General features: G+C 49.8%; 1 protein-coding gene and 1 long non-coding RNA gene across 10 annotated transcripts in view; one reads left to right on the top strand and one right to left on the bottom strand.

The window, feature by feature from the left end:
• The window catches only part of TCF7 (transcription factor 7), a 33349-nt gene extending 27514 nt beyond the window's left edge, over positions 1-5835 (bottom strand). For 2 of the 4 annotated variants that reach the window (XM_010590634.3, XM_010590646.3), the window contains exons 1-3: positions 5512-5835; positions 5261-5327; positions 4605-4729 (exon numbers count right to left, since the gene is read on the bottom strand). In XM_010590634.3, the coding sequence (XP_010588936.1) occupies positions 4605-4729; positions 5261-5327; positions 5512-5748 (429 nt within the window). In that variant the 5' untranslated portion in view covers positions 5749-5835. The remainder of the gene's footprint in view (positions 1-4604; positions 4730-5260; positions 5328-5511) is intronic. The other 2 variants (XM_010590624.3, XM_003404492.4) reach the window with 1 other exon arrangement.
• The window catches only part of LOC111750868 (uncharacterized), a 59093-nt gene continuing 37894 nt past the window's right edge, over positions 5063-26261 (top strand). For 3 of the 6 annotated variants that reach the window (XR_002785926.2, XR_002785925.2, XR_002785924.2), the window contains exons 1-3: positions 5093-5350; positions 13134-13277; positions 13585-14140. This is a non-coding gene — a long non-coding RNA (uncharacterized LOC111750868). Of the gene's footprint in view, positions 5351-7114; positions 13278-13584; positions 14141-26261 lie in introns of those variants that run through there. The other 3 variants (XR_010319328.1, XR_002785923.2, XR_002785927.2) reach the window with 3 other exon arrangements.

Genomic DNA, 26261 nt, shown 5'->3' with positions numbered 1-26261 from the left:
AGGTGACATTTGAGTTAAGCTCCGAATGAAGAACAAGAAATGAGAAGGATGTGGGGGAGGGTTGGAGAGAGAATTCCAAGTCGAGGAAACAAGTGCAAGGGTCCTGAGGTAGGGAAGAACCTGAAGACTATAAAAGCTACCAGGACAGAGGTGGCTGCTATGTAGGGAGAGAGCAGGAGGATGGGACAGATAAGGATGAAGTGGTTAGCAGGGCCAGGCCACCCAGGGATTCATGGACTGGTGAACGGTTTGACTTTATTCTAAGAGCAATGGGAAGCCATTGCAGGGTTTAATCAGGTGAGAGATGTGATCTGATTTACGTGTTTAAAAGATCCCTGTGGCTGCTATGTGAAGCCTGGATTGTGGGTTAGGGTGAGGGCAGAGGAACCCTCGAGGAGACTGTTACTATCATCTGGGTGAGAGATGGCAACGGCTTGGGTGTGGAGAGTGGCCACTGAAGCGGTGAAGTGGGAAGACTTGAGGTGTGTCTAGAGGGGAGCCCATGTGCCTGGCAGTCCCTACTTGTTCTTCATCAGTCACACAACTCTGCAGCCTTTAGGATGCTGCTCAGTGGACTCTTCCTCCATAGCCCAGGCCAGGGCAGCTCTGCCGGGACCCCCCAGCCAGGGCATGGTTCCAGCTCTGTTCATCTGCCTCCTCCTCTCAGCTGGCCACTCCCAGGGGCAGCACCTGGTTCTGGTCCATCTGGGTGCCCAGTTTCTGGTACCAACCTGGTACCAGGGTCACTCCTAAAATGGTTCCCTTTTCCTATCACTAACCTCCCAAGCAAAGCCCTACTGCTGCTCCCTGCTTGTGGAGCACTGGGCGGTGCTCCTATACTTATGCATCTCTGAAAAGCTCCCGCACCAGGCTGGCCAGGCGTCAGCAGCACTTCCTTCCTCTGCCTAAGCCTTGCTCATACCCTCCCCTCCTGCTCTTCCAGGGCTTGTTCTCATAGCCCTCACTAGACCCCAAACCTTGGAGTCCCGAACCTGACCTCGATGGCCAGGAGCCCAAGCATGAGTCCACTCCTCACTGCGGCTCCTCCATACTTAGCTGATGCCTGGCCCCTGGCTTGTGACAAGCCCAGGGACCAGGATAGCGGCAGAGATCAGGGACAGGGAGATACAGTTCCAAATCCCTGCGATAGCCAAAAGATCCAGCATTTTCTTTTTCATCGAAATATAATTCACATACCATAAAATTCACCATTTTAAAATGTACAATTCAGTGGTTTTTAGTATATTCTCAAGGTTGTGCAGCCATCAGCACTATCTAATTCCAGAACATTTTAATCACCTGAAAAACAAACTCCGTACCCATTAGCATTCACTCCCTATCTCCCTGGTCCCTGCAATCATGAATCTACTTTCTGTCTCTTGATATGCCTATTCTGGACATTTCATATAAATGGCAAAGGCTCAGCATTCTTCCAGGCCACAGACTCAAAGTGGGGCCCACAGAAGGGGCCACGAGAACAACTTTGCCTCATATTCTTTTTTAGATGAGGACTTGCACCAGACTGACAGTCCTGCCCATCCACAAGCCTGATTTTCCTTAAGGAATGATGCCTTACTCATCCCAGAATTCTCCCAAAGCCCAGCCCGGGACCAGCTCATTGCCCCCACCTCAGCTCAGAGAGCAGAGCAGAGAATACAAAATAAAAACAAGCAATGGCTACTGGCCTAGGCCGGTAACTATCTGCAAGCCTATATTAGATGCCTGACAAACACCAGTCATGAAATAGACCTTGACCTAGTTTCCCCTCCCCAAAACCGAGCTTAAAAGAAACTAAGTACCAAAAAAACCTTTTCGGAAAATAAAAATCTCTCTTTGCCCAGTGGCAGGTGGCTGTGAGGTGGTCATTTAGCACACTGAACTCCTGGCAAGATTCAAGTCTGTTCTGAGGTATCCAATGTGGTAGCCACACGGGCATTCCACCCACACATGGGTAGGAGGTCCCTGGCATGGGCTTTCCCCACTTGTCTATGGAGATCAAACCGCTGACCGTTGAATCTTCAGAATTGTTGACCACTTGGATCCCCTTAGAGAAGGCTAAGCAAAGTGCAAGGGGGACCCACTTCTAAGCCCTCTGGGTAGAGGCTGGGCAACGTTGTCTGTCCTCCGAAGATGGGCTCAGGAAAGCGTAGCTGAAGAAACCTCCAAGGGCAGTTTTCCCTCTGGGCCCCCACGAGGGGCTCCAGACTCACTCTAAGAGTTTTTTCTGGTTCCAGACACATGAACTTGAATCAGATGAAAAATGTGCTCCCAAAACATGGGGGTCAATCAAGTTTGTTTTCTAAAACCCAGCCATATTTTAAATGTCCATGCAACTCTTTGAGTAATGCAAGCAACTACCCTTACTTGCTATTCATTTGTAACTATCAGGTTTGCCTAAATGAGGACCCCTGTCATTCAGCTTCCTCACCCAGTATCACCATCACTTAATAAGTCCTGGCCGTTGTCCTTGCCAACCCCCCCCGCCCGCCCCATGGAGCAACTGAGTCCAGGACACGAAAGTCAGTGCGACTCTGTCCTCCTCCTGTGCTCCCTCAGTGGGAGGCTGCAGCTGGGTGGGGTGGAGGGCAAGGGGATTTGCTCCCATGGGACAGGACCTGACACATAGAAATGCATCTCTTGTAGCCTGAGAAAGACTCCAACGTTGAAAAAAAAATTAATGACTGAGGCGGCGGGGGGTATGTGCCCCCTCTCCCTTGATCTGACTGCTGGAATCCACCACCCACCTACTCTTTGACTAGAGGGAGCCAAAGGACACCAAATGGTCCCATCACCCACACGGTTCTAGTAAAATGAGGCCCTCCCCTCCCTGGGCACTCTCCCACCACTTGCCCAAATTTAAGAAGCTGAGAAATGCTGCCTTTTCCTTGCATGGCTGTAGAGTCAAGAGGGGCTGGAAGGGAGCCTGGCTAATGGAATGTTCTTGGGCCTGGGTCTTTTGTCTAGTCATGGTTACCACGGTGACTCAAGCCCCTGTCCAAGGAACTTGGCTGCCAGTTGTTTGGCAGTAGCATGTTATGTCAACCCAACCCCAAATCTAATCTTAAGGGTTTATACCTTGTTAAAAAAAAAAACTCATTGCCATCAAGTTGATTCCGACTCATAGCGACCCTACAGGACAGAGCAGAACTGCCCCATAGGGTTTTCAAGGAACGGCTGCTGGATTCGAACTGCCGACCTTTTGGTTAGCAGCCATAATACTTAACCACTGCGCCACCATTGTTAAGCATCCCTTCTTGCAGGGTGTAGTGTTTCTGGAGAAAGCCACTGCATCAGTATGCAGGGTCAGTGGACAAGCTCCCTCTCCCACAGACCTGGAAGGAAATGAATCACCTCACATACTGAACCACAATGGAGGAGAAAGTCAGATACAGACCACTCAGAGCAACATGCTTATTTTACAGACGAGGAAATGGGGGTGCAAAGGGCAAGGTGTTCATTCTAGAGTCGGCAGTCTGCCATCCTGGGCTTTTGGAGAGAAGCCTGTATCTGTCTCTTTACCTCCTGCCTGCTGCGGCATGAAAAAGCTCTCAGAAAACAACTCTCCCCATTCCTGCTCTGAAACATTCTGGCACAGCCACCCTATCCTCCCTTTGGGTGATCTTCACTACTAACCATTTGAACCACTGGCCTGCTATTCCTGCCTGCACTGGTCTCACATCTGTGCCCAATACCAGACTACCAGAACCCCCTAAGCCTTCCCTGGAGTTTAGCTAGCTCTATGCTCACTCCCCATTTCAGGTCAATTGAGGACAGTCTGAATCACTAATCTGAATTTTTTAAAAAATGCAACATTACACTTCCAAAGCACTAGAAGTAGGCTCTTCACACTTTAGGTCATCTACATCAGTAGGCAGAAACTCATTGTTTGGAATGATCATGAAATCTTTTCAAAGCACCGGACACTTCTTAAAAACATTTAATTCACAAATTCATTAAACAGTTCCCTTACCGACACCACTGATTTGAAGCATCTCTGCAACGCTTTCTGATACTTTCGAGACCAAGCCAGCTTCATAGAAACCTGCTTTCCACATGTGTTCAGGATGCTTCTCAGCATGGGCGCACTCAGGCCAGCCAATAAGGACAAACAGCAGAATAGAGCATTTTTCTCCTGCACAACCAGGAGATCTGAACCAGATCAGCTTTTCTTGCCATTTCTCCCCAGCTCCAAGGCTCAGGGTTTGGTGGGAGAAGGCTAACTGCAAAGCTCTGCACTCCGATCACATTAAGCACACCACCCTCCCAGGGAAGGGGATCTCTACCCAAAGTTCTCTGCCTCTGCTTGAGGAGTCCCCACCTCAGCATCACCCAGCACCAGGAGACGGCTTGCACCTGTTTGTGAACAAGCTAGGAAGACAAGAGCTGACAGACAGAAGGCAGGGGGACGTCCCAGGGTGCTCCCTTCCTTCAGCAAAACTCTTTTTGCTGCAGATCCCACTGGGTGTGTACGGGTAAAAGGACCAGCGAAGAATTCTCACACATCTATTTTGTTGCAGGCAAAACTCACTTCTTGTCCATGCCTCACATACCTGGTCAAGGAGGTAGCAGGCACAGGGTGGGCACTGGCTGCTGGGGCCACTTACCAGCGGGGGTTGCGGCTGGGGGTGCTGCCCTGCTCCCGAGGGGGGTGGGTAGTGCATGAGCAGATTGAAGGCTGAGTAGACGGTCTCTTTGTACATGCCGCTAACACACTCTGGGGCCTTCAGGCCTGGAAAAACCACAGCTGGGTCAGACACACCGGCCTAGGATGCTGGAGCTGAAGGCTATCTGCTCTTGAAGAAAAACTAAGAATTGCCAAAGGGTCCCCCTTCAAGTTTGTGACTTGAGAAAGAACAGGCTGAGGGTACCCAAAGCACGAGGTTTCTGGAGGTCACTAAGTCCAGGCCTTCCTTAGGTGGCCTCCACTTGACCCTCTCCCACCCACCCTGACCCTCGGCCAAAGAACCCTGGCCAAAGCTTTCTTCTCAAGACAGGGGATTAGTCAGTCACCTGGGCAGGAGGGGAGGCAGAGATGGCTGGGGTCTGTTTACTCCTATAAAGGTCAGGGCACCGGAAGTGACTCGAGCCTGCCTGTGCCGGGGAAACCCGCCCCCCACCCCTTGGCTTTTACCGCCTCCTCGAGCTGCGATGGCGGGGGCAAGACACCCCCTTAGCTCCCTCCAGTCATGGACGTCCCCCTTCTTCCACCGAGGCCCGAGCCTTAGCGGGAGGAAGGGAGGCGGTCCGTCCAGAAACTCACCGTCCTCCAGAGACTCTGGAAGTTTGTCCGAGAAAAGTCTCTGCGAAGTGTGTTCCCGCCCGAGCGCCTGAAGGGAGAGCCAAAGAGGCCGTGAGTGGGAAGGATGGGGACTCTGGGGATGGGGCCGGGGGACAGGAGGGGCTCTGAGTGATGGGGGTCCCGGACCCGCGGGGGGAGCGGGCGGGTCAGTGCGAGCAGTGCGCCGGGGTCGTCGGCCGCGGGCAGAGAGCGGGCCGCCGGCGAGCGCTCACCTCGGCCCGGGCTTCGGCCTCGGCGCCGGTCCCCGGGACCCCCGCGCCCCCGGCCGCGCCCTCGGATTCGTTGACTAGAGACGACTTGAGCTCGGCCAGGTCGCGCTCGGGGCCCGCGGCACTGTCGCGGCTCTTGTCCTGCTCCTCGCCCTCGTCCTGGAAGGCCAGCAGCTCGTCGGGCGCGCCGAGGTCGTCGCCGCCGCCCGCGCTTCCCCCGCCCGAGTCCAGCTGCGGCATGGTGCGCTCCGCCCGTCCCGGCGCCGGGCTCCGGGCGCGAGGCGCGGGGAATGCGCGGCGCGGAGCCGGCCCGGGGGGCGGCGAGACTGGAGTCCGGACCTCCGAGCTCGAACCGCGGCTGGCGGACCGCGGGCTGACTCGTTGCGGCGGGCTGCGGGCGCGGGCGCGGGGCTGAGCGGCTCCGGGAGCTGGTGGGTCGAACATCAAAGGCGCCGCCGGCCGAGTGCCGGGGGCGGGGCGGGGACTCCGGGGGCGGGCCCGGGTGGGTGGGTGGGGCCAAATTGCCCCGCCCCGTCCCTCTACTCCCCCAAGAGGCCGAGACTTGCCCAGTGGGCATAGTCTTAAAGGGCTCGCTGTTTCCCGAGCTTAACCTCAGCAACGCATCGGAAGAGGCTGCAAAGCATTACCCTAAAACACTCTAAAGGAGAGCTCTAACCCTACTTCCTCGTCTACAAGTGATTCCCTCTCTGTGCCCAGGCTCCTCTCCCAGCTGCTGAGGGCCCCATCCCAAGGCTCTTGGGGTTTGGGAGTGGCTTGGAACACAACCAAACCATGATGTGAGCTGCCTCTGTGTCCTGGGTCCAGTACCTCCAGGGCCCAGCTTCCTAGGGCTGAAGAAAGGTTGGAGCTCTTCAAGGGCTGTGCTCGGACCCCGGGTTGGCAGGGTTAGACTCCACAGAAGACTCATTCTCTGCCTCACCCTTGAGCTGTATTCCCGTCTGGGACCTCCTTATAGGTCGCCTGCACACAGCGCGAACATAAGTATATTCCCCTCACGTGTTGTATGCAGGGCTCATATATCACACATCTTTGGCGGGCTGGACCTTCCTCCTTACCCCAAGCCGATCCCCTACCCACACCCTCTTAGACTCTCTCAACTCAGTTCCATGCCCTGGGACCTGAGGTTTCCAGCAGCCACGTGGGCCACGGAATTCGAACCCGGGGTTCGTCGTGTTCACCAGTTCAACTGGGAAATTGCATTACCAAGTCCATGGCGGCCCCTGGTGAGACCTAGGCTGAAAGGTCTCCAGCCCGCGGAGCGTGGAAACCTGGTCAGACTTCCAAAGCATCTACACGGCACCCAGGGCGCGGGCGCGGGCGCGTCCGCGGAGCCTCCCAACACGCGTTGTCTTGGCTCAGCCACCGCCCTTTTGGATCGCAGGGCTGTAAACCTCAACCTCCCAGCAGATTTCTGTGCTGGATTCAGTGTAGACTCTCCCGCCTCTCAAGAGAGCAATTGGGGTGGAAAGTATGGGGAGGGTGGGGGGTGCGAATTAGACGCCTCTCCCAATCAAGGCCCCACAGGACCCCCCCGCCCCCCCGCCCACCTCGGCTGCTGCGCAAAGCCTGTCCGGAAAAGGGCCGCGCGGTCCCTCTGGTCCAGGCCCAGCCTGGCTGGCTGCGGATGAAAGAGCCTGGCCGTGCTCCTGGAGCTGAACATGTGAGGGGAATATACTTATGTTCGCGCTGTATGCAGGCGACCTATAAAGAGGTCCCAGGTGGGAATGCGGCTCAAGGGTGAGGCAGACAGTGAGTCTTCTGTGGAGTCTAACCCTGCCAGCCCGGGGTCCGAGCACAGCCCTTGAAGAGCTCCAACCTTTCTTCAGCCCTAGGAAGCTGGGCCCTGGAGGTACTGGACCCAGGACACAGAGGCAGCTCACATCATGGTTTGGTTGTGTTCCAAGCCACTCCCAAACCCCAAGAGCCTTGGGATGGGGCCCTCAGCAGCTGGGAGAGAAGCCTGGGCACAGAGAGGGAATCACTTGTTGTAGATGAGGAAGCAGGATCAGAGCTGCTCTGTCTCACTCTATGCCCTCAGATTGCGGGTATTCACGTTGAGCCAGGCTGGGGTCAAAAGCTAAGAGGGAGACCCTTCAGCTTGGAAGCTGGGGCTCCCACACTGCCCTGGCCGCCTAGCAGTGGATTTCGTGGTCCAGCTCTGGGTTCCCACAGAACTGGGAGGAGAGAAAGATCTGTGGGAGGAGCCCCATGGTCTCCCCCACCCATTCTGCAGCTTCCAGATCCCTTAACCCGTGAGGCTTTAGGGTCTGGTTTTGGAATGAGCCTCCTCTGGAAAAACCGAGCAGGAAGACTGATCTGCCTAATCCAAAGTAAAATGCTCTGGGCTCTTCCTGTCTTTGTGGGTGATTCCAGCTCAGTGTGGGCCTCCTTCAGAATAGAGGTCCCCAGCCCCACGAGGTCCCAGTGGGCACAAAGCAGTGAGGATCAGTTTTCTCCAGTCCGTGGAGAAAAGCACGCTAAGAAGCCAGGGCAACAGTGAGGCTTGTCTATTTTTCAATAAGGCTAAATTTATTCACCTTAAAGTGTTAGCCTTTAATCAGAGATTATGGCCTCCCTGCTTTATTGGTGTGAAAACAGCTTTCTTTCCTAAAATAATGGTGGGAATAGATTTTTTAGTATCCTTATTTGGCAAAAGAAAAACTTGGCCACTCTGTTTATCCTCCCGCCCCCAAGTTTCTTTGGACATTTTATAGGGTTTGAAGTCCCAAAGTCTGGGAACCACTCTTCAATGGGGTCAAGTTTCCAACCCCTTGCCCTGCTGGATGAAGTCTGGGGAGGGGACGGGTGAGTAGGGAGAATAGGAGTGTAAGGAGATGAAAGGGAGGGAGGCGGGGGCTGAGTCATAGGCATCCACAGCCACACTGAAATCACTCTAAAAGCCTGATGAGGGAGCACCCACTGTGAATCTAACTCTGGGCTCAGGCCATGGGGAGGGAAGGGGGAGAAGAGGGTGTCCTGCCCTCCAGGAGTTCATGGCTGCTTGAGAAATTATTAGAGCAGAGTTTGGTGCTGAGCTAGTCTATACAGGCCGTGGCAGAAGGAGCTCAGATATGATGATATCAATGTGGGCTGGAGTAATCAGGGTGGCTTCCTGAAAGAGGCAGACTTCAGCTGGGCCTGGAAGACTTAGAGAGATAGAGAGGAACAGGAGCTTTGTCTCCAAAGGTGGGTACAGCCCCTCAGGAGCTCCTTGCCTGATTACCACTGATCCCATCCTTACCATTATCATCCACACAATGACTTTATTTTACTGAGTGGTTACTATGTCCAGAGCATCACGTCAAGAACTTCACACACATTATCTCATTTAATGATTCCATCAACCCTATGACGTAGGGACTATTATCCCCATTTTACAAATGAAGAAACCAAAGCTCAGAGAGGTTGAGTAAGTCACTTAAGGTTGCACAGCTTCTAAGTAAGGAAGTCAGAATTCCAAGCCTGGGAAATCTGACTCCTGTGCCCACATCCTAACTACCATGATCTAGAGTTCCATTATGACCCCTAAAATTCCAGGGTGAGCCTGCTTTGTGGTCATGGCAGACAAATGCTGATGGACGAGCTGTTACTAATAAAGCCCGGACTTTCTGAGTGGCTCATGTTGTATGCAGCGGCCAGCAGGAGGATTGAGGAACGTCCCTGGATGGACTTTATGGAATAGGCCAAGCCCTTATCTGGATGAAAGGATCCAGAGCCTCTATCTTGATCTAGACAGACCTTAACTTGTACCATTTCTCTCCTGGGCCCACCCTAGGGTGCCTGCTCTGGGCACTGACTCAGATTTGATAGACAATAAACCCCATTGCCATCGAGTTGATTCTGACTCAAAGTGACCCTATAGGACAGAGCAGAGCTGCCCTATAGGGTTTCCAAGGCTGTAATCTTTACTAAAGGAGACTGCCGCATCTTTCTCCTGCAGAGCAGCTGATGGGTTCAAACTGCCAACCGTTTGGTTAGCAGCCAAGTGCTTAACCTCTGTACTACCAGGGTTCCTTACAGAGACAATAGACCCTGGGATTCCTTGGGTCTCTTCCATGGGGTGGTAAGTGGGATCTGCTGTGGCTGCCCCCCGAAGGTGACCAGGGAGCTTTGGGACCAGGACCAGCTGTAGGGAAGTCCCAGAGTCTTCTGCCCTCATCCAGCCCAGGGTTAGAGCTGGTAATGAGACTTCATCTCCATGCAAATGAACCAGGTGAATATGAGCTGTCCTCAGATGCTGGATGAAGGACATAGTCGGGGCTCTTGAGGGTTGAAAGTCAGAGCAATAGAGCTGAATAGAGTTGAATAGACCTGAGTTACCATCCCTGTCCTGTCATTTCCTAGCTGTGAGACCCCAGGCAAATCACTGACCCTCTCTGAGCCTCATCTTCCTCATGGGTGAAATGGGTATCAGACCCAAGCCTGCCTGGCACTGTTAGAGCCAAGTTGAGTCATTGTATCCTAGTAAAGAGCTTAGCACAAGGCCTGGCACATTCCAAGTGCTCGAATAATGGGTGCTCTTGAGCTAGATATTTTTCGGAAGTTGTTAGGCTAATTGGCTCTTCATGTAACGTCATGTAAATCATCTGAATGTTCTCATGGCCTGAGCCCACTTAATCACAGCTAAGGCTGAAAATATACATTTCCTTTCCTTTTCTTTCAAGTTCTTTTAACATGAAAGGCCTACGTGAACTCCGTGACCTTTTCTAACAGGGAGACCCTTGAAATGTAGCATTTCCAGAAAATGGCTCAAAGGAGCCCCAGATGGATTTAGTAAATTACAGCGGGGAGAGGTTCAGAGCTGCGTCTCTTCCTGCCTGCCCGCCTGCCCGCCTGCCTGGCATCCTGTTGGGGCTTGCTGAAAGCTGCCTGGAGGCTGGGCTGCCGGCTGGGGTAAGAGCACTTCCCATGGAGCCTTCTCTTTCAGGGCAAAGCCCAGTCACAGGTCCAAGAGGCAGACTGTGGTTTGTTATTAGAAGCACAGTGCACTATCTGGAAACTGTGTAGTTTCAGGGTGTGTGTGCCTGTGTGTGTCTGTGGGTCTACATGTGTGCGTGTGGGTGGTTGTGACCTGCATAGTGGCAAAGACACGCAATTGCTGTGATGGTCCAAGCACCAGGCAGCTGCTTTTAAAATGAAGCAAGAAGGGCATGGGGTCTTTTTTTTTTTTTCCCTTCTTTGTAATCTTCGGTGGGGTCTTCCCTCCGGACTTTGTGCAATAACCAAGAATTATTCTTAAAATTGAAACTTAATAATGGAGCAAGAAGATCGTTATTCCTGAGGAAACCCTAAGGAAGTTTGGCCAAATTGGCTTGAAGAGTGATGGTGGGAAATTACAAGGAGTGTTGCCCCACAGGCTCAGAGGCCTTGTTATTACAATTTCCCACGGGCTAATTTTCCACACGGTGCCAGCCATTGTTCCTGATGAATGGGCCTGGGGTTCGTGCAGCAGGAGGGAAAAATAACCCTGGGTTTCTACCCGAAGGGGTCTGGAGTCAGAGACACCAAGGCGTCAGCAGCAAAGCAAGCCTGGAGTGACGGCCGTGTGCCAGGCACTGTGCCACCAGGCACACTGGTCTCCCAAGAGCTTGGTGGGGGAAGGCCTGTGTCCTAGTCCCAGCTCCATCACTAGCATGCTGGGTGAACTCAAGCAAGTCCTCTGCCTTCTCTGAGTCCCAGTGTCATCATCTGAAGACTGCAGGTACTCCTTACCTAGCTCCAGGGATGGAGTGGGGGGCCAAAGGTGATGAGACCAAAGGTGCAGACCAAAATGCAAAAGGCAGTAGGAGACAAAAAAGGCCAACCGTCTGGGAGTCACCTGCAGCTTCACTGATGAATGTACCCACATTAGCCTCTGTTTGGGGTATGGGGATAGCCCCACACAGCTTGAGTTAGGAATGTATTACTGGGAAAGCACCAGCAGACATCTCTTTTTGAGACAGGCCCTAAGGGCTTTGGTAGGTGTCATTTCAGCTGCACAGAGCTGGCAGACTATTAAAAAAAAAAAAACAAAAAACCCACTGTGATCAAGTCGATTTTGACTCATAGTGACCCTGCAGGACAGAGTGGAACTGCCCCATAGGGTTTCCAAGGGGTGGCAAACTACAGTGCTCAGGAATTTTTGGATGGCTGACTGAAAAGATGGATGGGTGGACGGATGGGTAGATGAATCATTCACAGCAGTGAGCACTTAGAATCCAGAGAGGAGGTACCAGGCCCAAGTATCTGCCGTAAAGGAGCTTGCCATCTTGTGGAGACGTCAGGCCAAGTAGAGGTTCCGGGAGCTCGGGGTTCAGAAACATGGCTGTTGTATGCAGGGTAGTTGGGGAGAGCTTCCTGGAGGAATAAGGCCAGCCCAGGAGACAAATGAGATTAAGAGAAGACAGAGGGCTCTTTAGGTGAGGCAGTAGCCCGTAATCTGGGTTATGGTGGATGTTGACCCCATAGGGTCCCTGGGGCCTAGGCGAATCAGGATTCTGATGAAGAGTTTGCCCATTCATTGAGCCTTGCCCAGAACGGCAGGTCTTCATGTCTAAATTCCTACAGTCACCTCCCCACCCTCCACCACTGCCTGGGACATTCTCCCCCAAGAACTCCCTTTCCAGGTACTGGCTCTCCCAACTTGACGCTTTTCCTGGAACAGACCACCTCCCTGGTGGATAATCTACCATCTCGAAGTGGGCTTCAAAGCTTTCCTGGTTCAGTGCCCCCTGGAGGGTGCCCCTTCTCTTAGTTCCGGCTTCACCCATCCCCCAGCCCAGAGCAGCTGGAGTGGTGGGTGTAAGGAGAATCAGAACATGATGGGTGGGTAGGATTTGAAGGGCACCTGTGCCATGTCTTGTAGCCATTGCCAGTCCTAACGCACACAGCCAGTAAAAGCTCTGGGAAGTCCTACACCAGAGAAACCTTGTCTAGCCTCCTTCAACCAAGCATCTCCCAAAATGATTTGACCATAGAACTATTTTTCCATGTATGAGTTTCTTAAAAAAAAAAAAAAAAAGCATGATTCCTCTGAAAATCTGAGGAATGCTGGTGCCTCTGATTTCAGGGAACAGGAAGGGGCATTCCTTATCCAAAATATGCTGGGCTGCTGGGAAAGGTATTTCTAATTTGTATCTTTGATACAGGGGACATTAACAATAGCTCATCAAACTTGAACCCCAAACCGCTCACCACAACTTTAACCAGGCCTCACTCCTATCTTCTTGGATTCTCAGTTTCTTGGGATCATGGACCCTTCATCTGTGCCCCTGCTGAGTGCTAACATAAAAAAAAAAAAAAAAAAGAAGCCCATTGAGTTGTTTCTAACCCACAGTGACCCTATAGGACAGAGTAGAACTTCCCCATAGGCTTTCCAAGGAGTGGCTGGTGAATTTGAACTGCTGACCTTTTGGTTAGCAGCCGAGCTCTTTAACCAGTACACCACTAGGGCTCCAGTGCTAATATAGACCCAGGATATTGTGAGTCCTGAATGAGTGCCTGCTGCTCATGGGGTGGAGATGTTGTGTAAAGGTCCAGCTTATTCTTCAGACCCCTAGGGGCAATTCTAATTTGTTTGTCAGTTGAGAATTCTGAAGTATCTGAGATGCTTTTATTTCTTCAAGGCTCATCTGGGGTCTCCCCTCATCCAGGAAACCTTCCCATCTACCTGGATCCACAGGGATCTTTCTCCTTTCTGGACCCCTATTGCCCTTAGGATTGGAGCATCTCAATTTATCCTGAGCTGTAAGGATCTCCGTTTCCTGTAGGTGAGTCTCCTGTCCAACTGCTATGTCTTTGTCTCCCGGTGGTCAAGAACTGGGCTTGAAACCCACACAGCCTGCATGTGAATTCCATCTGCTCCACTCACGCACTGCAGGTGGGACCTTGGGCAAGTTGCCTCCCTCTTGGAGCCTTCCTTCCTCATCTGTTAAGTGATGGTAATAATAATACCTGTTTCAAAGAGCTGGGAAGTTGGAATGAGTTCATGCTTGTAAAGTACTTAACACAGTGTCTGGTGCAGGGTAGGTACTTGCTAAGTGGTGGTTATTGTCAATTATTATTATTTGTTCCCAGCTCAGGCCCAGTCCCACAGAGGTGCTTCGCAGAGGCTGTCAGAGCAAGCAGCTGTCCTTGCAATCCTGCTGGTCATGGGTGGAGAGGGGGACCAGAGTGGGGAAGTCACCAGGAACCCTGTCATCTGAGGCTGGGCAGAGGCAGCCAGGGCGTTTGGCCTGAGTGGAGACTCCTGCCAAGAGATGGCCATCTCCAGATGTCTGCAGGCCAGCCAGAGGGAGCCAGCTCACCCTGTGGGGCCTGAGGGCAGAGACGGGACTAATGGGAGGAAATTACATGGAGAGATTTCATCTCAGCTTGAGGAAGCACTGTCTACCAGTCTGAGCTGCCCAACCGTGGCCTGTCCAGGCTGCGACCAAAGGCAGTGAGCTCCCTGTCACCAGAGGTGTGTGAGCAAAGGCTGGGGGCTCCCTGGTGAGGGAAGCTGCTGAGGGGATTTCCGGCCTTGCGGCTCCTTAGAGGCTGTGGACAGTCCTTCATACTTCCTGTGCGGCTCTGCCCCTCACTTGGTTCAGCTTATTCCTCTGCAGGAACCTGACCAACGGCAGCCTCAGAGGTGAGTGTGGGGGCAACGGTGTGGACACTTCTGGCTCCAAATTGGGACTGGAGGCTGGAGGGGTAGGGAATACCTGTAAGAGGCCAAGCTCAAGGGGGACTTGTAACAACAATGCCTACGTTTTGGGGGGAGGTAGCTTAGTTCAGTGGCTGGCAACATGGAGCCTGGAGCCCATTCTGTGTCCATGTTCCGCCTCAGGCCTGCTGGGGTCAGGGAGGGCAAACACTGGGAAGCAGGGCTTGCTCTTAAGCAAGTTTTCCCCTCACTTGCTTCAACTTCTTCTAAAACTAGGGACTGGAAGGAGAAAGATGGGGAGCAGGAGAAGAGAGAGCCTGGATTTCAGTTTTGGCTGTGCCACTTGGTAGCTGTGTGACTTTGGCCGAATCACTTAACCTTTCTGTGCTTTGGTTTTCTCATAAGTAAAGTGGAATGATAATAATACCTATCTTATTGGGTTCTTGTGAGGATTAACTGTAAAGTACTTGGAACAGTTTGTGGTCCATTGTTATTGTTAGTTGCTGTTGAGTGGATTCCAACTCATGTCTACCCCATGTGCAGAGGAGAACTGCTCCACTGGGTTTTCAAGGCTGTGACCTTTTGGAAACAGATCACTAGGCCTTATTTCTGAGGCACCTCTGGGTGGATTTGAACTGCCAGCCTTTTGGTTAGTAGTCCAGTGCTTAACTATTTGTACCACCCAGTAGCGACTGGGTCTATAGTAAGTACTATCTAAGAAAAAAAAAAAATTTTTTTTTTTTCTTTAAGGAGCCCTACTGGCACAGTGGTTAAGCACTAGGCTGCCAACCAAAAGGTTGGTGGTTCGAATCTACCAGCTGCTCCACGGGAGAAAGATGTGGTAGTCTGCTTCCATAAAGATTACAGCCTTGGAAACACTGTGGGGCAGTTCTACTCTGTCCTATAGGGTCTTTATGAGTCAGAATTGACTTAATGGCGATAAGTTTTTGTTTTAAGTGCTTTATAAATGTTTATTCAATAGATATTAATCGAGGAACACATCTATGCCTAGTGCTATGAAAGGAGCTTTACATTGATTACCTCACTTTGTCTTCACAACAGTCCTCTGAGGTTGGAATTACTAATATTACAGAAACTGAACCCCAGGAGGTCAAGTGCCTTGCTCAGGGTCACACACCTGGTGAGAGGCAGAGCTAAGGTTTATACTCAGGACAATCGGCCTCCAGACCCTGAGCTCTCGACCACTTACTTGACTCTGCCGCTCCCGGGTTTGCAGCCTCTCCAGGAAGATGAGGTGCCCAATGGAGCAGGGCAACAACAGATGAGCATGAAGGCTCAGAAAAGGGGAGCTTCCCTCAGGCTAGAAGACCCCTCCCATGGCTGCTGCCCTCCAGGACAGATCCCTCTGACTAATTTGTGGACACGTTGCTCTGTGACTCTGGTTACAAATTGCAGCCCTTCTTCCTCCAGCTGAGTAACCTCCTACATGGGGTCCTGGAAGGAGCAGGGTTTCTGGGCTGGGCAGGTAGGGGGCTGGTGGTGACATTGTCGAGGGAGCTGGGCCACCCTGCCAGCCTCCAGGACCAAGGAAGGGACAGAGGCAAGGAGACCTGGGTTCCCTACCTAGTCTGTGTAGGCATGGGTGGGGACTGTGGGCCCAGGGTGTCCTGCTCACTCCCATTTTCTATTCTGTCCCAGCTGGACTCCTCTGTCCTGTTGGTGGCTGTGTTCCCTGGCCAAGCCAGGGCCTGGCACAGAGTGAATGTCCAGCAAATACTTGTTGGTCCCAAGAATGACTCTGGGCAGTTGCACAGCACTTTGCTGTTTATAAAACCAATGTTATCTCATCTGATCCTTCCAACAACCCTGAGAGGTATGTCTCTCTTAACCCCATTTTACAGATGAGGAAACTGTGGCTCAGAGAGGAAAAGTGTGTGACTCACTGAAGGTTACACAGCTCAAACCCCGGGCTTTGGGCTCCTGATTTACTCTAGCTCTGTAGCCCACAGAGATGTCTCCCTTTCCTTGTGTGAGGATAATGGGGCACAGCAGGTACCCTGAGAAGTGCTCCCCAGAGATGGTCTTCCTCTTATTGGGCCTGCTGGGTCCTCTGGTGTATTGGCTGCCAGGGCTTCTGATGAGCGGTCCTGGGGATGCTCAGGGCTGTATATTCATATAGAAAGTTCTTCCCTGGTCCCTCTGGGGTTCTGGGACTAGAAAGTTCTGTGCCCTCAGGAACTCTCTGCAAGGGAGATGGGTCAGACAGGTCCAAGCCACAGTCACAGAGGTGGGGGCACCAGACCGTTGCCCTGTCTAGGGGAATGGCACTCTGTACTGGAGACAGACTGCCAAAGAGCTGTTTGGGTTGGGGGCCTTCCGCCCTCTCATGCCTCTGCCTGGGGATCTGTCCTGTGCCTGAGGGTGGCGGGGCTGGGCCCGGGGAGCCAGCACCCAAGCCGCAGATGTGAAAGTGCTTCTCTTCACTTTTAGGCCAGCGATGGGCCTCTGCTGATGACTGTGACAAGGTTTTCCTTGTCAGCTTTGCTGCTTTTACTTTTTCTTCACTGCTCTGCTAAAAAAAAAAAAAAACGTGCTAGTGACATCTAAAAGGGTTTCCCGCTCCTGGTCAAATTGTATCTTGTTTTTGTAATTTTAGATCTTTTCTCCTCTTCTTTTTTTCCCTCCCACCTATGATTTTGGAAGAAGCTTAAGCATGGAGCAGGTAGGAGGGGGGTGGTTTAAGAGTAACTTCCCACACATACCTGGCCTCCGCATCCCTGTCCCCAGCAGGCCTGAGGGTGTCCTAGGGCGGACCAAACTCTGAGGGCAGCAGTGGAGAGAGGGCGCCCCTTTAAACAGTGACTCGTCTTCTTGTTCTAGAAGGCAGCTTCAGCACGTATAGGTCCCTCCGTGCAGTGATGTGTCCATTCCCTGCCCTCCAACATCCTCCCCATCCCAGGGCTGCTCCCAGCACAGCTGAGCCCTCTGACCATAAGCAAGTCACCTCACTTCCTGGGGCCTATAATGCCCTGGCAAAACGGGCACAAGGCAGGAGCTGCTCTGCCGATCCCAGTAAGATGTGGGCACCTCTGCTCACCTGATTCATTTTGGGACCAGGGTGGGGGTTTCCCCAGTTGCAGCAGGCTGGCCTACAGAAACTTGCTCCTTGAGGTGGATTTTAGGCCTCAAGCCTAGGTCCAGACTGGGGTCACGATGGCCCTTCCATCTGGCTCTGGGGCCAGCATTTGGCCTTTGGTTTCTGGAAAGGCAGGAATGGGGTTGCTGAGGAACCACCAGGCCCTCAGAGATTAACCTGAATTTCCTCCTCCGCCTTGGAGTCAGAGGAATGCCCTCTGCCCCTTGCTCAGCCCTGTACCCAGGACCCCAAACTGGGAAGGACAGAAGTCTCAAAGCTCTTTAGTCCAGCTCCTCTCCCTATAAAATAATGAATTGTGATCTGGCTGGCCCCTGAGCCACTCATGCTTGTGTGGCTGCACTGCTAACCAGTTGGTTGTGTGTTCGAGGAAAAGATTCAGATCTGCTGGGTTTTAAGCAATTAAAACCCCTTTGATTGTGGGACTTGCTGATGGGACAGGCCCACAGTGTGCCTGCACCCCAGCATGGGAAATGCTGTCTTGGCTTTTCCTTTGCAACCACAGAAAGTCCCGACGATGCCCCAGGCCTTGCTAGCCTTGGAACTCAGCTGTGATGAGGGCGAGAGCCGGGCCTGTCTTGTTCACCACTGGGACCAGAGCACTGGAGAATGGTTGAGAGTCAGTGAGAAGCCAGAGGAGAGCATCGTGTAGACAAGGTGTGATGCAGTTAGTGCCCTGAATGGCAGACACTCTAAGTTGTAGGAGCCCTCTGAGTAGAGAATAGTGAGGACCAGGGCGGTCAGGGAGGGTCTCAGGATGGGGTAGAGCTGACCACTGAAGAGCAAGCGAGAGGGATAGGCAGGGAGGCAGGGAGTTGGTGGGTTTTGTGGAGCAGAGGCTGGGGTGACCTTCCTCTGTCCCACCATTCCTGGGACTCTCCCTGAGCACTGAAGAAAGCCAGACTGTTATGGCTCAGAGAGGCTCAGAAGATCATTAGGCCCCCTGAACAGGGGAAAGTGAGGCTCAGAGAAGCAGGGGCCTGTCTAGGTCTCCCAGACCATTTGAGCTACTTCCTCTACCCCATAGCCCAAAGAATTTAGAAGCCATCTGCCCTAATCTCAGGAAATCTTGAAACATGCAGGAAAAAAAAAAAATCCAAAGTACACATTTCCTGAATTGAGCATGAGTTGCTTTAATGATAATAATAATAAAACCGTTCAATGTTCTTATTAAGAAATGGGGGTAGAATAAAAACTTTAGGGTGTGTGGTAAGGCAAGGGTGGGGAGGTTGACCACTTACAGTGGGTTCACTCACTGCTTATCCTGACCACAGGGTGACCAGGTGGCTGGCCTCTTTCACAGCCTTTTCTGCTCCCAGTGATTCTGGTGCAGAGACCAGGGCTAGACACAGGCGCCCCCTGGTGGTTGACTCAGAAAGAGGCGTGTCTCTGAACTCTAGCTTTAGGAGGTCAGGAGGGTGATGCTTTGGGGACCATGGGTCCCTCAAAGGGAGCCCCCCCCACATTTGCTACCACTGCACACTGGAGGACAGGAACTTGGTCTCCCTGGCCGAATTTGTCTCCCTCAGGCATCAGGGAGCTGGGACAGGGTTCTCACTGGGCTTTGAAACAGGGCTGGTGGCCAGACGTGGTGATTCGACTGACCCCAGAAGGGGGCCATTTAGAGCTAAATCACTAACACTGGGCCTAAAGGGAGTGACAGGCTGCTTCAGAGCCTCGGTGGCTTGGCTGTTCCCAAAATGTCACACCTGGACCCCTGCCTTCAGTGTTGGTGATGGAGCTGTGGCACGCAGCTGGAGAGGCCCCACAGTGAGGGACGGTGCAAGGTGTGACCAAGACTGTCCGGGGTGAAGAGTTCTGGCTCTACCCTGACCCTGCTCCTCAGCCTGGTGGGATAATAGTCACAAGGCTAGCTCACACTGTCTGAGTCCCGCTGTGTGCTGCACGGGTAAAGCCTCACAAAACCCCAGTGAGGCAGGTTTTTTGTCAGTGAGTGTGAACAATTTCAAACAAAAGCAGAGAGAATAGTATAATGAAGCCACATATACCCCATCATCCCAACCTAAACACTATCCAGACTTCGCCACACTTGTTTCACCTATTCCCTCTTTCTTTCTTAATTAAATATCTAAAGTACATCTCAGGAATTATGTCGCTTGTATGATTTCATTTCAGTATGTATTTGTATGTATTCCTAAAAATATGGACGTTTCTTACACAACCACAAAGCTATCACTAACTCAGTACCCAGTCCAAAAATTAATAATAATTCCTTGGTATCATCTAATACCCAGCCCTTGAGGCAGGTACTCTTTATCGTCCCCATTTTACAGATGAGGAAACTGAGACTCACAGAGCATAAGCAACTTGTCAGAAGTCACACAGCTTGTAAGTGTTGGAGATGGTATTTGAACCCACAGAGTCTGACTTGTGAGCCCACCCTCTAAATCATTGGGCCTCAGTTTCCCTCTCTGTAAAGTGAGGGATGATAATGACTGCTTTGCTATTTCACAGGATGATGTATGTGGAAGTCCTGCATGAGTGGACTGTATTATTCTTGCTTCTAACAATAACAATGAAAATAATGAAATAAAGCAGTCAGAGGAGCGAACAGAAAATAGGTATGAATTGCAAAGAATGTGACAATTAAGGAAAACTAAGGTTTGCTGAACCCCCAGTCATATGCTAGAGCCTCCCTTATCTTGTTTAATCTTTACCCCAATCCTTTATTTCTTCACTAATAGCTCCATTTTATAGGTGAGGGAACTAGGGACTGAGTGGGGGAGTGCCTTGCCCAAGGTCAGGCCACTGGTGCCTAGCAGGATTAGGACTGGAGTCAGGCTGGTCTTTGGGGGTGGCAGAGAGCCCTGGGATATGGCAGGGGCTGATGGTGGCCTTTGCTAAGGGCTTCAGGGCATCCTTCTGTCATGGGGAGTGCGTTGGCTGGGATTACTGCTTGTAAGCAATAGAAGTCAGTGCTGGCGGTCTTGGGTAGAACAGGAGTTTATTGGAAGGATATGGAATGGCTCATAAAATGGATTAGAACCTGGGAGCCAAGTTGAGAAAAGGTGAGCATCCCATTTGGGCTTTTCCTGGGATGGATCCACTTCTATTTCTCTGCTCAGTGTCCTTTCCAAGACCTAGAACCCTGGAAGCAAGGCACATCATGGGTGGAATGGCCCCTTCCCACCATGACTGGGAGAGCCCAGTCCTTTCTTGGGAGTGTTCTAGAGTGCCAGGCCAAGGCCAGGGCTTTTAAAGGAGTGAAACAGAGAGGGAGCTAGAGGGGATTCCCCAGAGGAGACTCAGCCGACTTCTGGTTTTCACACTGTAATTTTGTTTCTGGTCCTCGGTGTGAGTCACATGTGAAAGTATCTTGTTTTGCTATGCCTGTGTCTGCTGCTTCCACCACCTTCACAGCCCCTGACACCTCTAGGCAGGAGGCCACTGGCTGGGTCCCAGGCTACAGGGAGGCCACATCTAGGCAGAACCCTTCTGCTGCTGGGTGTAGAGGCTGTGGGACAAAGCATTAGGGACTGTAGCCTTGGGGCCCAGTGTGTGTTTGTGTAGGGGGGATTCCCATTCTTTGCATCACATGCAAATAGAATGCAAACGAAATGCCAATAAGCAGTGCCCTCGAAGCCCAGTGGCTGGGTAAGATGTGGGAGGGACCTTGGATCCAGCTGGCCTGTGCTTTCTCTTCTCTGAAAATGCTCAACTACACTCACTTGCTCCCAGGGGACAGCCCTGGCCTCTGACAGATCCACAGCTACCTCCTTCTCCTGGAAGCCTGCCCTAACCACTGCTAGGGTCTGTGTCCCTGGGCACTTAGTACGCACCTAAAAAAAAAAATTAACAAGTTGCCCTCGAGTCAGTTTTGACTCATGGAGGCCCCGTGTGTGTCAGAGTGGAAACTGTGCTCCATAGGGTTTTCAGTGGCTGATATTCTGGAAGGAGATTGACAGGCCTTTCTTCTGAGGTGCTTCGGCTGAATTTAAACCTCTAACCTTTCAGTTAGCAGCCAAACGTTTAACACTTTGCACCGCCCAAGGACTCCTAGCATTTGCCTAAGGGCCTGAAAAAGCTCTTGTAAGAGCATACAGTCAAAATTAAAAAACATAGGCATTCCCCGGGTAACAAGCGAGATCCATCCATTCCTAAGTCTGCCTTTAAGTTGAATTTGCAGGTAGCTTGGCACAGGTACATACGGTTCTTATCATATTTAATCGTATTTAGCATCAGTCAAATCTTTGTCTTGTCGTTATTAAGTGCCGTCAGGCCAGCTCCGACTCATAGCAACCCTATGTACAACAGAACGAAATGCTGCCCGGTCCTTCACCATCCTCACAATCATTGTTATGCTTGAGCCCATCGTTGCAGCCACTGTGTCAATCCATCTCTTGAGGGGCTTCCTCTTTTTCACTGGCCTTCTACTCTACCAAGCATGATGTCCTCCTCCAGGAACTGATCCCTCCTGACAACATGTCCAAAGTATGTGAGCATAGTCTTGCCATTCTTACTTCCAAGGAGCATTCTGGTTGTACTTTTTCCAAGACAGATTTGTTCGTTCTTTGGGCAGTACATGGTATATTCAGTATCCTTCGCACAACATCACAATTCAAAGGCATCAATTCTTCGGTTTTCCTTATCCATCCTCCAACTTTTGCATGCATATGAGACAACTGAAAACACCATGGCTTGTGTCAGGTGCACCTTAGTCTTCAAGGTGACATCTTTGCTTTTTAACACTTTGAAGAGGTCTTTTGCAGTAGATTTGCCCAGTGAATCCATGTAAAAAGAAATCCTTGACAACTTCAATCTTTTCTCCATTTATCATGATGTTGCTTATTGGTCCATTAGTGAGGATTTCTGTTTATTTTTTTTTATGTTGAGGTGTAATCCATACTGAAGGCTGTAGTCTTTGATCTTCAGCAGTAAGTGCTTCAAGTCCTCTTTACTTTCAGCAAGCAAGGTTGTGTCATCTGCATAACACAGCTTGTTAATGAGTCTTCCTCCAATCCTGGTGCCCCTTCTTCATATAGGCCAGCTACTCTCATTATTTACTTAGCATACAGATTGAATAGGTATGGTGAAAGGACCCAACCCTGACACATGCCTTTCCTGACTTTACACCACGAAATATCCCATTGTTCTGTTCGAACGATGGCCTCCTGAACTATGTACAGGTTCCTCATGAGCACAATTAAGCGTTTTGGAATTCCCATATCTTCACGATTCATTATGATCCACGCAGTCAAATGCCTCTGCAAAGTCAATAAAACACAGGTAAACCTCTTTCTGGTAATTTCTGCTTTCAGCCAGGATCCATCTAACATCAGCAATGATATCCCTGGTTCTGTGTCCTTTTCTGAATCCAACTTGAATTTCTGGCAGTTCCCTGTGGTTATGCTGCTACAGCCTCTTTTGAATTATCTTTAGCAAAATTTTACTTGTGTGTGATATTAATGATATCATTTGATAATTTCTGCATTCTATTGGATTGTCTTTCTTTGGAATGGGCACAAATATGGATCTCTTCCAGCCGTTTGGTCAAGTAGCTGTCTTCCAAATTTCTTGGCATAGATGAGTGAGCACTTCCAGTGCTGCAGCCATTTGTTGAAACATCTTAATTGGTATTTCTATCAATTCCTGGAGCCTTGTTTTTTGCTGATGCCTTCAGTGAAGCTTGGACTTCTTCCTTCAGTACCATTGGCTCTTGATCATATGCTACCTTCTGAAATGGCTGAATGTTGGCCAATTCTTTTTGGTACAGTGACTCTGTGTGCTCTTTCCATCTTCTTTTGATGCTTCCTGCATTGTTTAATATTTTCCCCATAGAATCCTTCAATATTATAACTCAAGGCTTGAATTTTTTCTTCAGTTCTTTCAACTTGAGAAATGCTGAGGGTATTCTTCCCTTTTGGTTTTCTATCTCCAGGTCTTTGCACATGTCATTATAATACTTTTGTCTTCCTGAGCTGCCCTTTGAAATCTGTTCAGCTCTTTTACTTCATCATTTCTTCCTTTCACTTTAATTACTCAACATTCACGAGCAAGTTTCAGAGTCTCTTCTGACATCCATTTTGGTCTTTTCTTTCCTGTTTTTTTTTAACGACCTCTTGCTTTCTTCATGTATGATGTCATTCCACAACTCATTTGGTCTTCGGTCATTAGTGTTCAACGTGGTGTCAAATCCATTCTTGAGATGATCTCTTAATTCAGGTGAGATATACTCAAGGTCATGCTTTGGCTCTCATGGACTTGTTCTAATTTTCTTCAGCTTCAATTTGAGCTTGCATATGAGCAATTGATGGTCTGTTCTGCATTTGGCCCCTGGCCTTGTTCTGATGATACTGAGCTTTTCCATTGTCTCTTTCCACAGATGTAGTCTGTTTGATTCCTGTGTATTCCATCTGACGAGGTCCATGTGTATAGTTGCCATTTATGTTGTTGAAAAACGTATTTGCAATGAAGAAGTTGTTGGTTTTGCAAAATTCTGTCATTCAATCTCTGGCATTGTCTCTATCACCAAGGCCATATTTTCCAACTATCAATCCTCCTTTGTTTCCAACTTTTGCATTCCAATCAATTTTTTTTTTTACAGTACTGTATACCTTCACACAAACACACACACAGATACTCTCTTCAGTACAGTATTGTATGTAGTTACTTTTTTTTATCATCTTATCAAATGTATTTGCTTTTGTTACTGTATTATTGTGTTTACGATGTTTTAGTGTATTTGGAAGTGTTTAAGTGTTTCATGTGCATAGAAAGGTAAAATATATGCTATATACTGAGACAAACATTATATATATAGTATATATTTTACCTTTATGCATTATATATACATATACATTATATAATATACATGCATCATATATAGTATATATTTTACCTTTATGTAAAATATATACTATGTATAATGTTTGTCTCAGTATATAGTACATATTTTACCTTTTTATGCATATAAAACACTTAAGGAACACTTCCAAATACACTAAAACATCTTAAACATGATAATACAGTACATAATAATAATACAGTGGTAATAAAAGTAAATACATTTGATAAGATGTTCAAAAAAGTAACTACATACGGTACTGTACTGAAGTGAGAATCTATGTGTGTGTATGTGTGAAGGTATACAGTACTGTCAAAAAATTAAACAGTTCTTAAAACAGTTTAGATAGAAAAGGATAAAAGATCATAATAAAAAATTAACACTCTCCTTCGACATCTTACATATTGGAAGGGCCATTCATGAGGTAACATTATGATAACATTAATAATTGGATGATGGAGAAGATGATGGAGAGATGGCTACTGTTGAAGATGATGGGCCTGGTATTAGAGAGGATGGACCTGGTGCTGGAGAATCAGGGTTTGATTTTGCTGCTGGGGGTGGTGGGGGACTTACTACTGGAATCGATTCCTCAAAGTAGGCATCAAGAGAGGTTTGTACAGACCTTTTCTTTTTCTTGTTATAAATGGCCTGTAGCAGCTGAGGCCCTTGGTAAGTGTATGGTAAACTTTGGTGAACCTGTGTTAGGATCTTCTAACTCTACCATCCCTAGTTCGATGAGACAGAAGGCTTCAGCTAGCTCTTCCCTCAAAAACTTTTTTGGTTCTGGAGCTTTCAGGTCCTGGTCTTCTTCCTCAAATGCTATCGTCTGCTGCTCTAGTTCCGTAAGATCTTCACTGATTAGTTCTTTGGCATGGGAGTCGAGTAACTCTAAGAAATCATTTTCACTGATGTCTAACTGCAGTTGATTACCAATATCAAACACAGCTTGCCTGGCTTTGGCGATGTTGTCGGCTGTAAACCCCTGACAAGCTTCGTGAACTGGGGCACAAATTTATTCCACACTCTTTTCATACTTGACTGCTTCACTTCATCCTAAGAATCTCCAGGACTTGCATCGGACTTATGCTTTGGAGGCCTGGTTACAAGGATAAGTAAAAGCAAAATTTAAGCCAAATACAAAGTTACTCAACAGTGTTGACGGCGATGTGATCTGACTTAAAATGGCAGACGGCATTCCTCCTCAAGCTCACTGAACCACTGAAGCCGTGCAGTGTTTTCATGAGCGTAACAAAGGAGCGAGTGACTTTGTTATTACGAACCATTGTATTTAACTCAAATTTTTAATACAACAGGCTTTATGTCAGTCCCTTCTTAAGTACGAGTTGTTCCTAAGTTAGACGTTCTTCACTCAGGGACTTACTGTAAAAAGCATCCTGCTTCTCCGGTAGTTCCCCTCCTTTAGGGTTTGTACTGGGCGGACACACTAGGCTGTACCAGCAAGGCCTGGAAGGGATGGGACAGCCCATCCCACTACGTCTCAACCTCTGGGCCTAGACGGTGGATTCTGGTGAGACAAAGAAGGTGGCTGGGGAAGGCTGCCCCCAGGGAGGAGGTGCGGGGTGGGTGCTGGGGCATTTGGCAGCTGGCAGAGCCCCTAGAGACTCCTAGACGTGAGCCCTGCCCTACCAGGCTGCTCAGATGAGGAGCACGGGACAGTGGAAGAAGTGGAGAGGAGGGAGGCGAGAGACCATGCCCTCACAGGCCCTAGACCTGCCACTAAGTCCTCCTTGAGAAGTGGGAGGGCTTTCTGGAAGTTAAACAGGGACCACCACGTACCCTTGAGCCATTGCAGTGATCTCTCCAAGATGAGCTGAGGCGGCCCTGGGCTTTCAGAAGGAGTGGCTTCCCTATATCTATGCCCAGCATTGACCAATCGGAAAACACACCCGAAAGGTTTTATCATTCAAAGATCTACTCAAAAGATGTGTTATGGCTGTTCTGGGTGAAGTTCCTGGTGATCTAATTTTAAAAGTCTTTTTCCCCTCTGGATCCTCAGTAAATTGCCATAGAGATACTGCTAGAGTCAAAAAAAAAAAAAAAAGAAAGGGCTAATGAGCTTGGTTGGGTCTTTTGTGTTCCCGAATGTTTTCCATTCTGAGTCCTTAACATATAATTAGAGAGATTATTTAGTCTGAACTTTTTCTTTTCTTGCAAATTAATTT

The sequence above is a fragment of the Loxodonta africana genome, chromosome 2 (assembly GCF_030014295.1).
Source record: "Loxodonta africana isolate mLoxAfr1 chromosome 2, mLoxAfr1.hap2, whole genome shotgun sequence".
Taxonomy (NCBI): Eukaryota; Metazoa; Chordata; class Mammalia; order Proboscidea; family Elephantidae; genus Loxodonta; species Loxodonta africana.
Note: the sequence above shows the minus strand (reverse complement) of the source record. Positions and strands in the feature narration are given on the sequence as shown.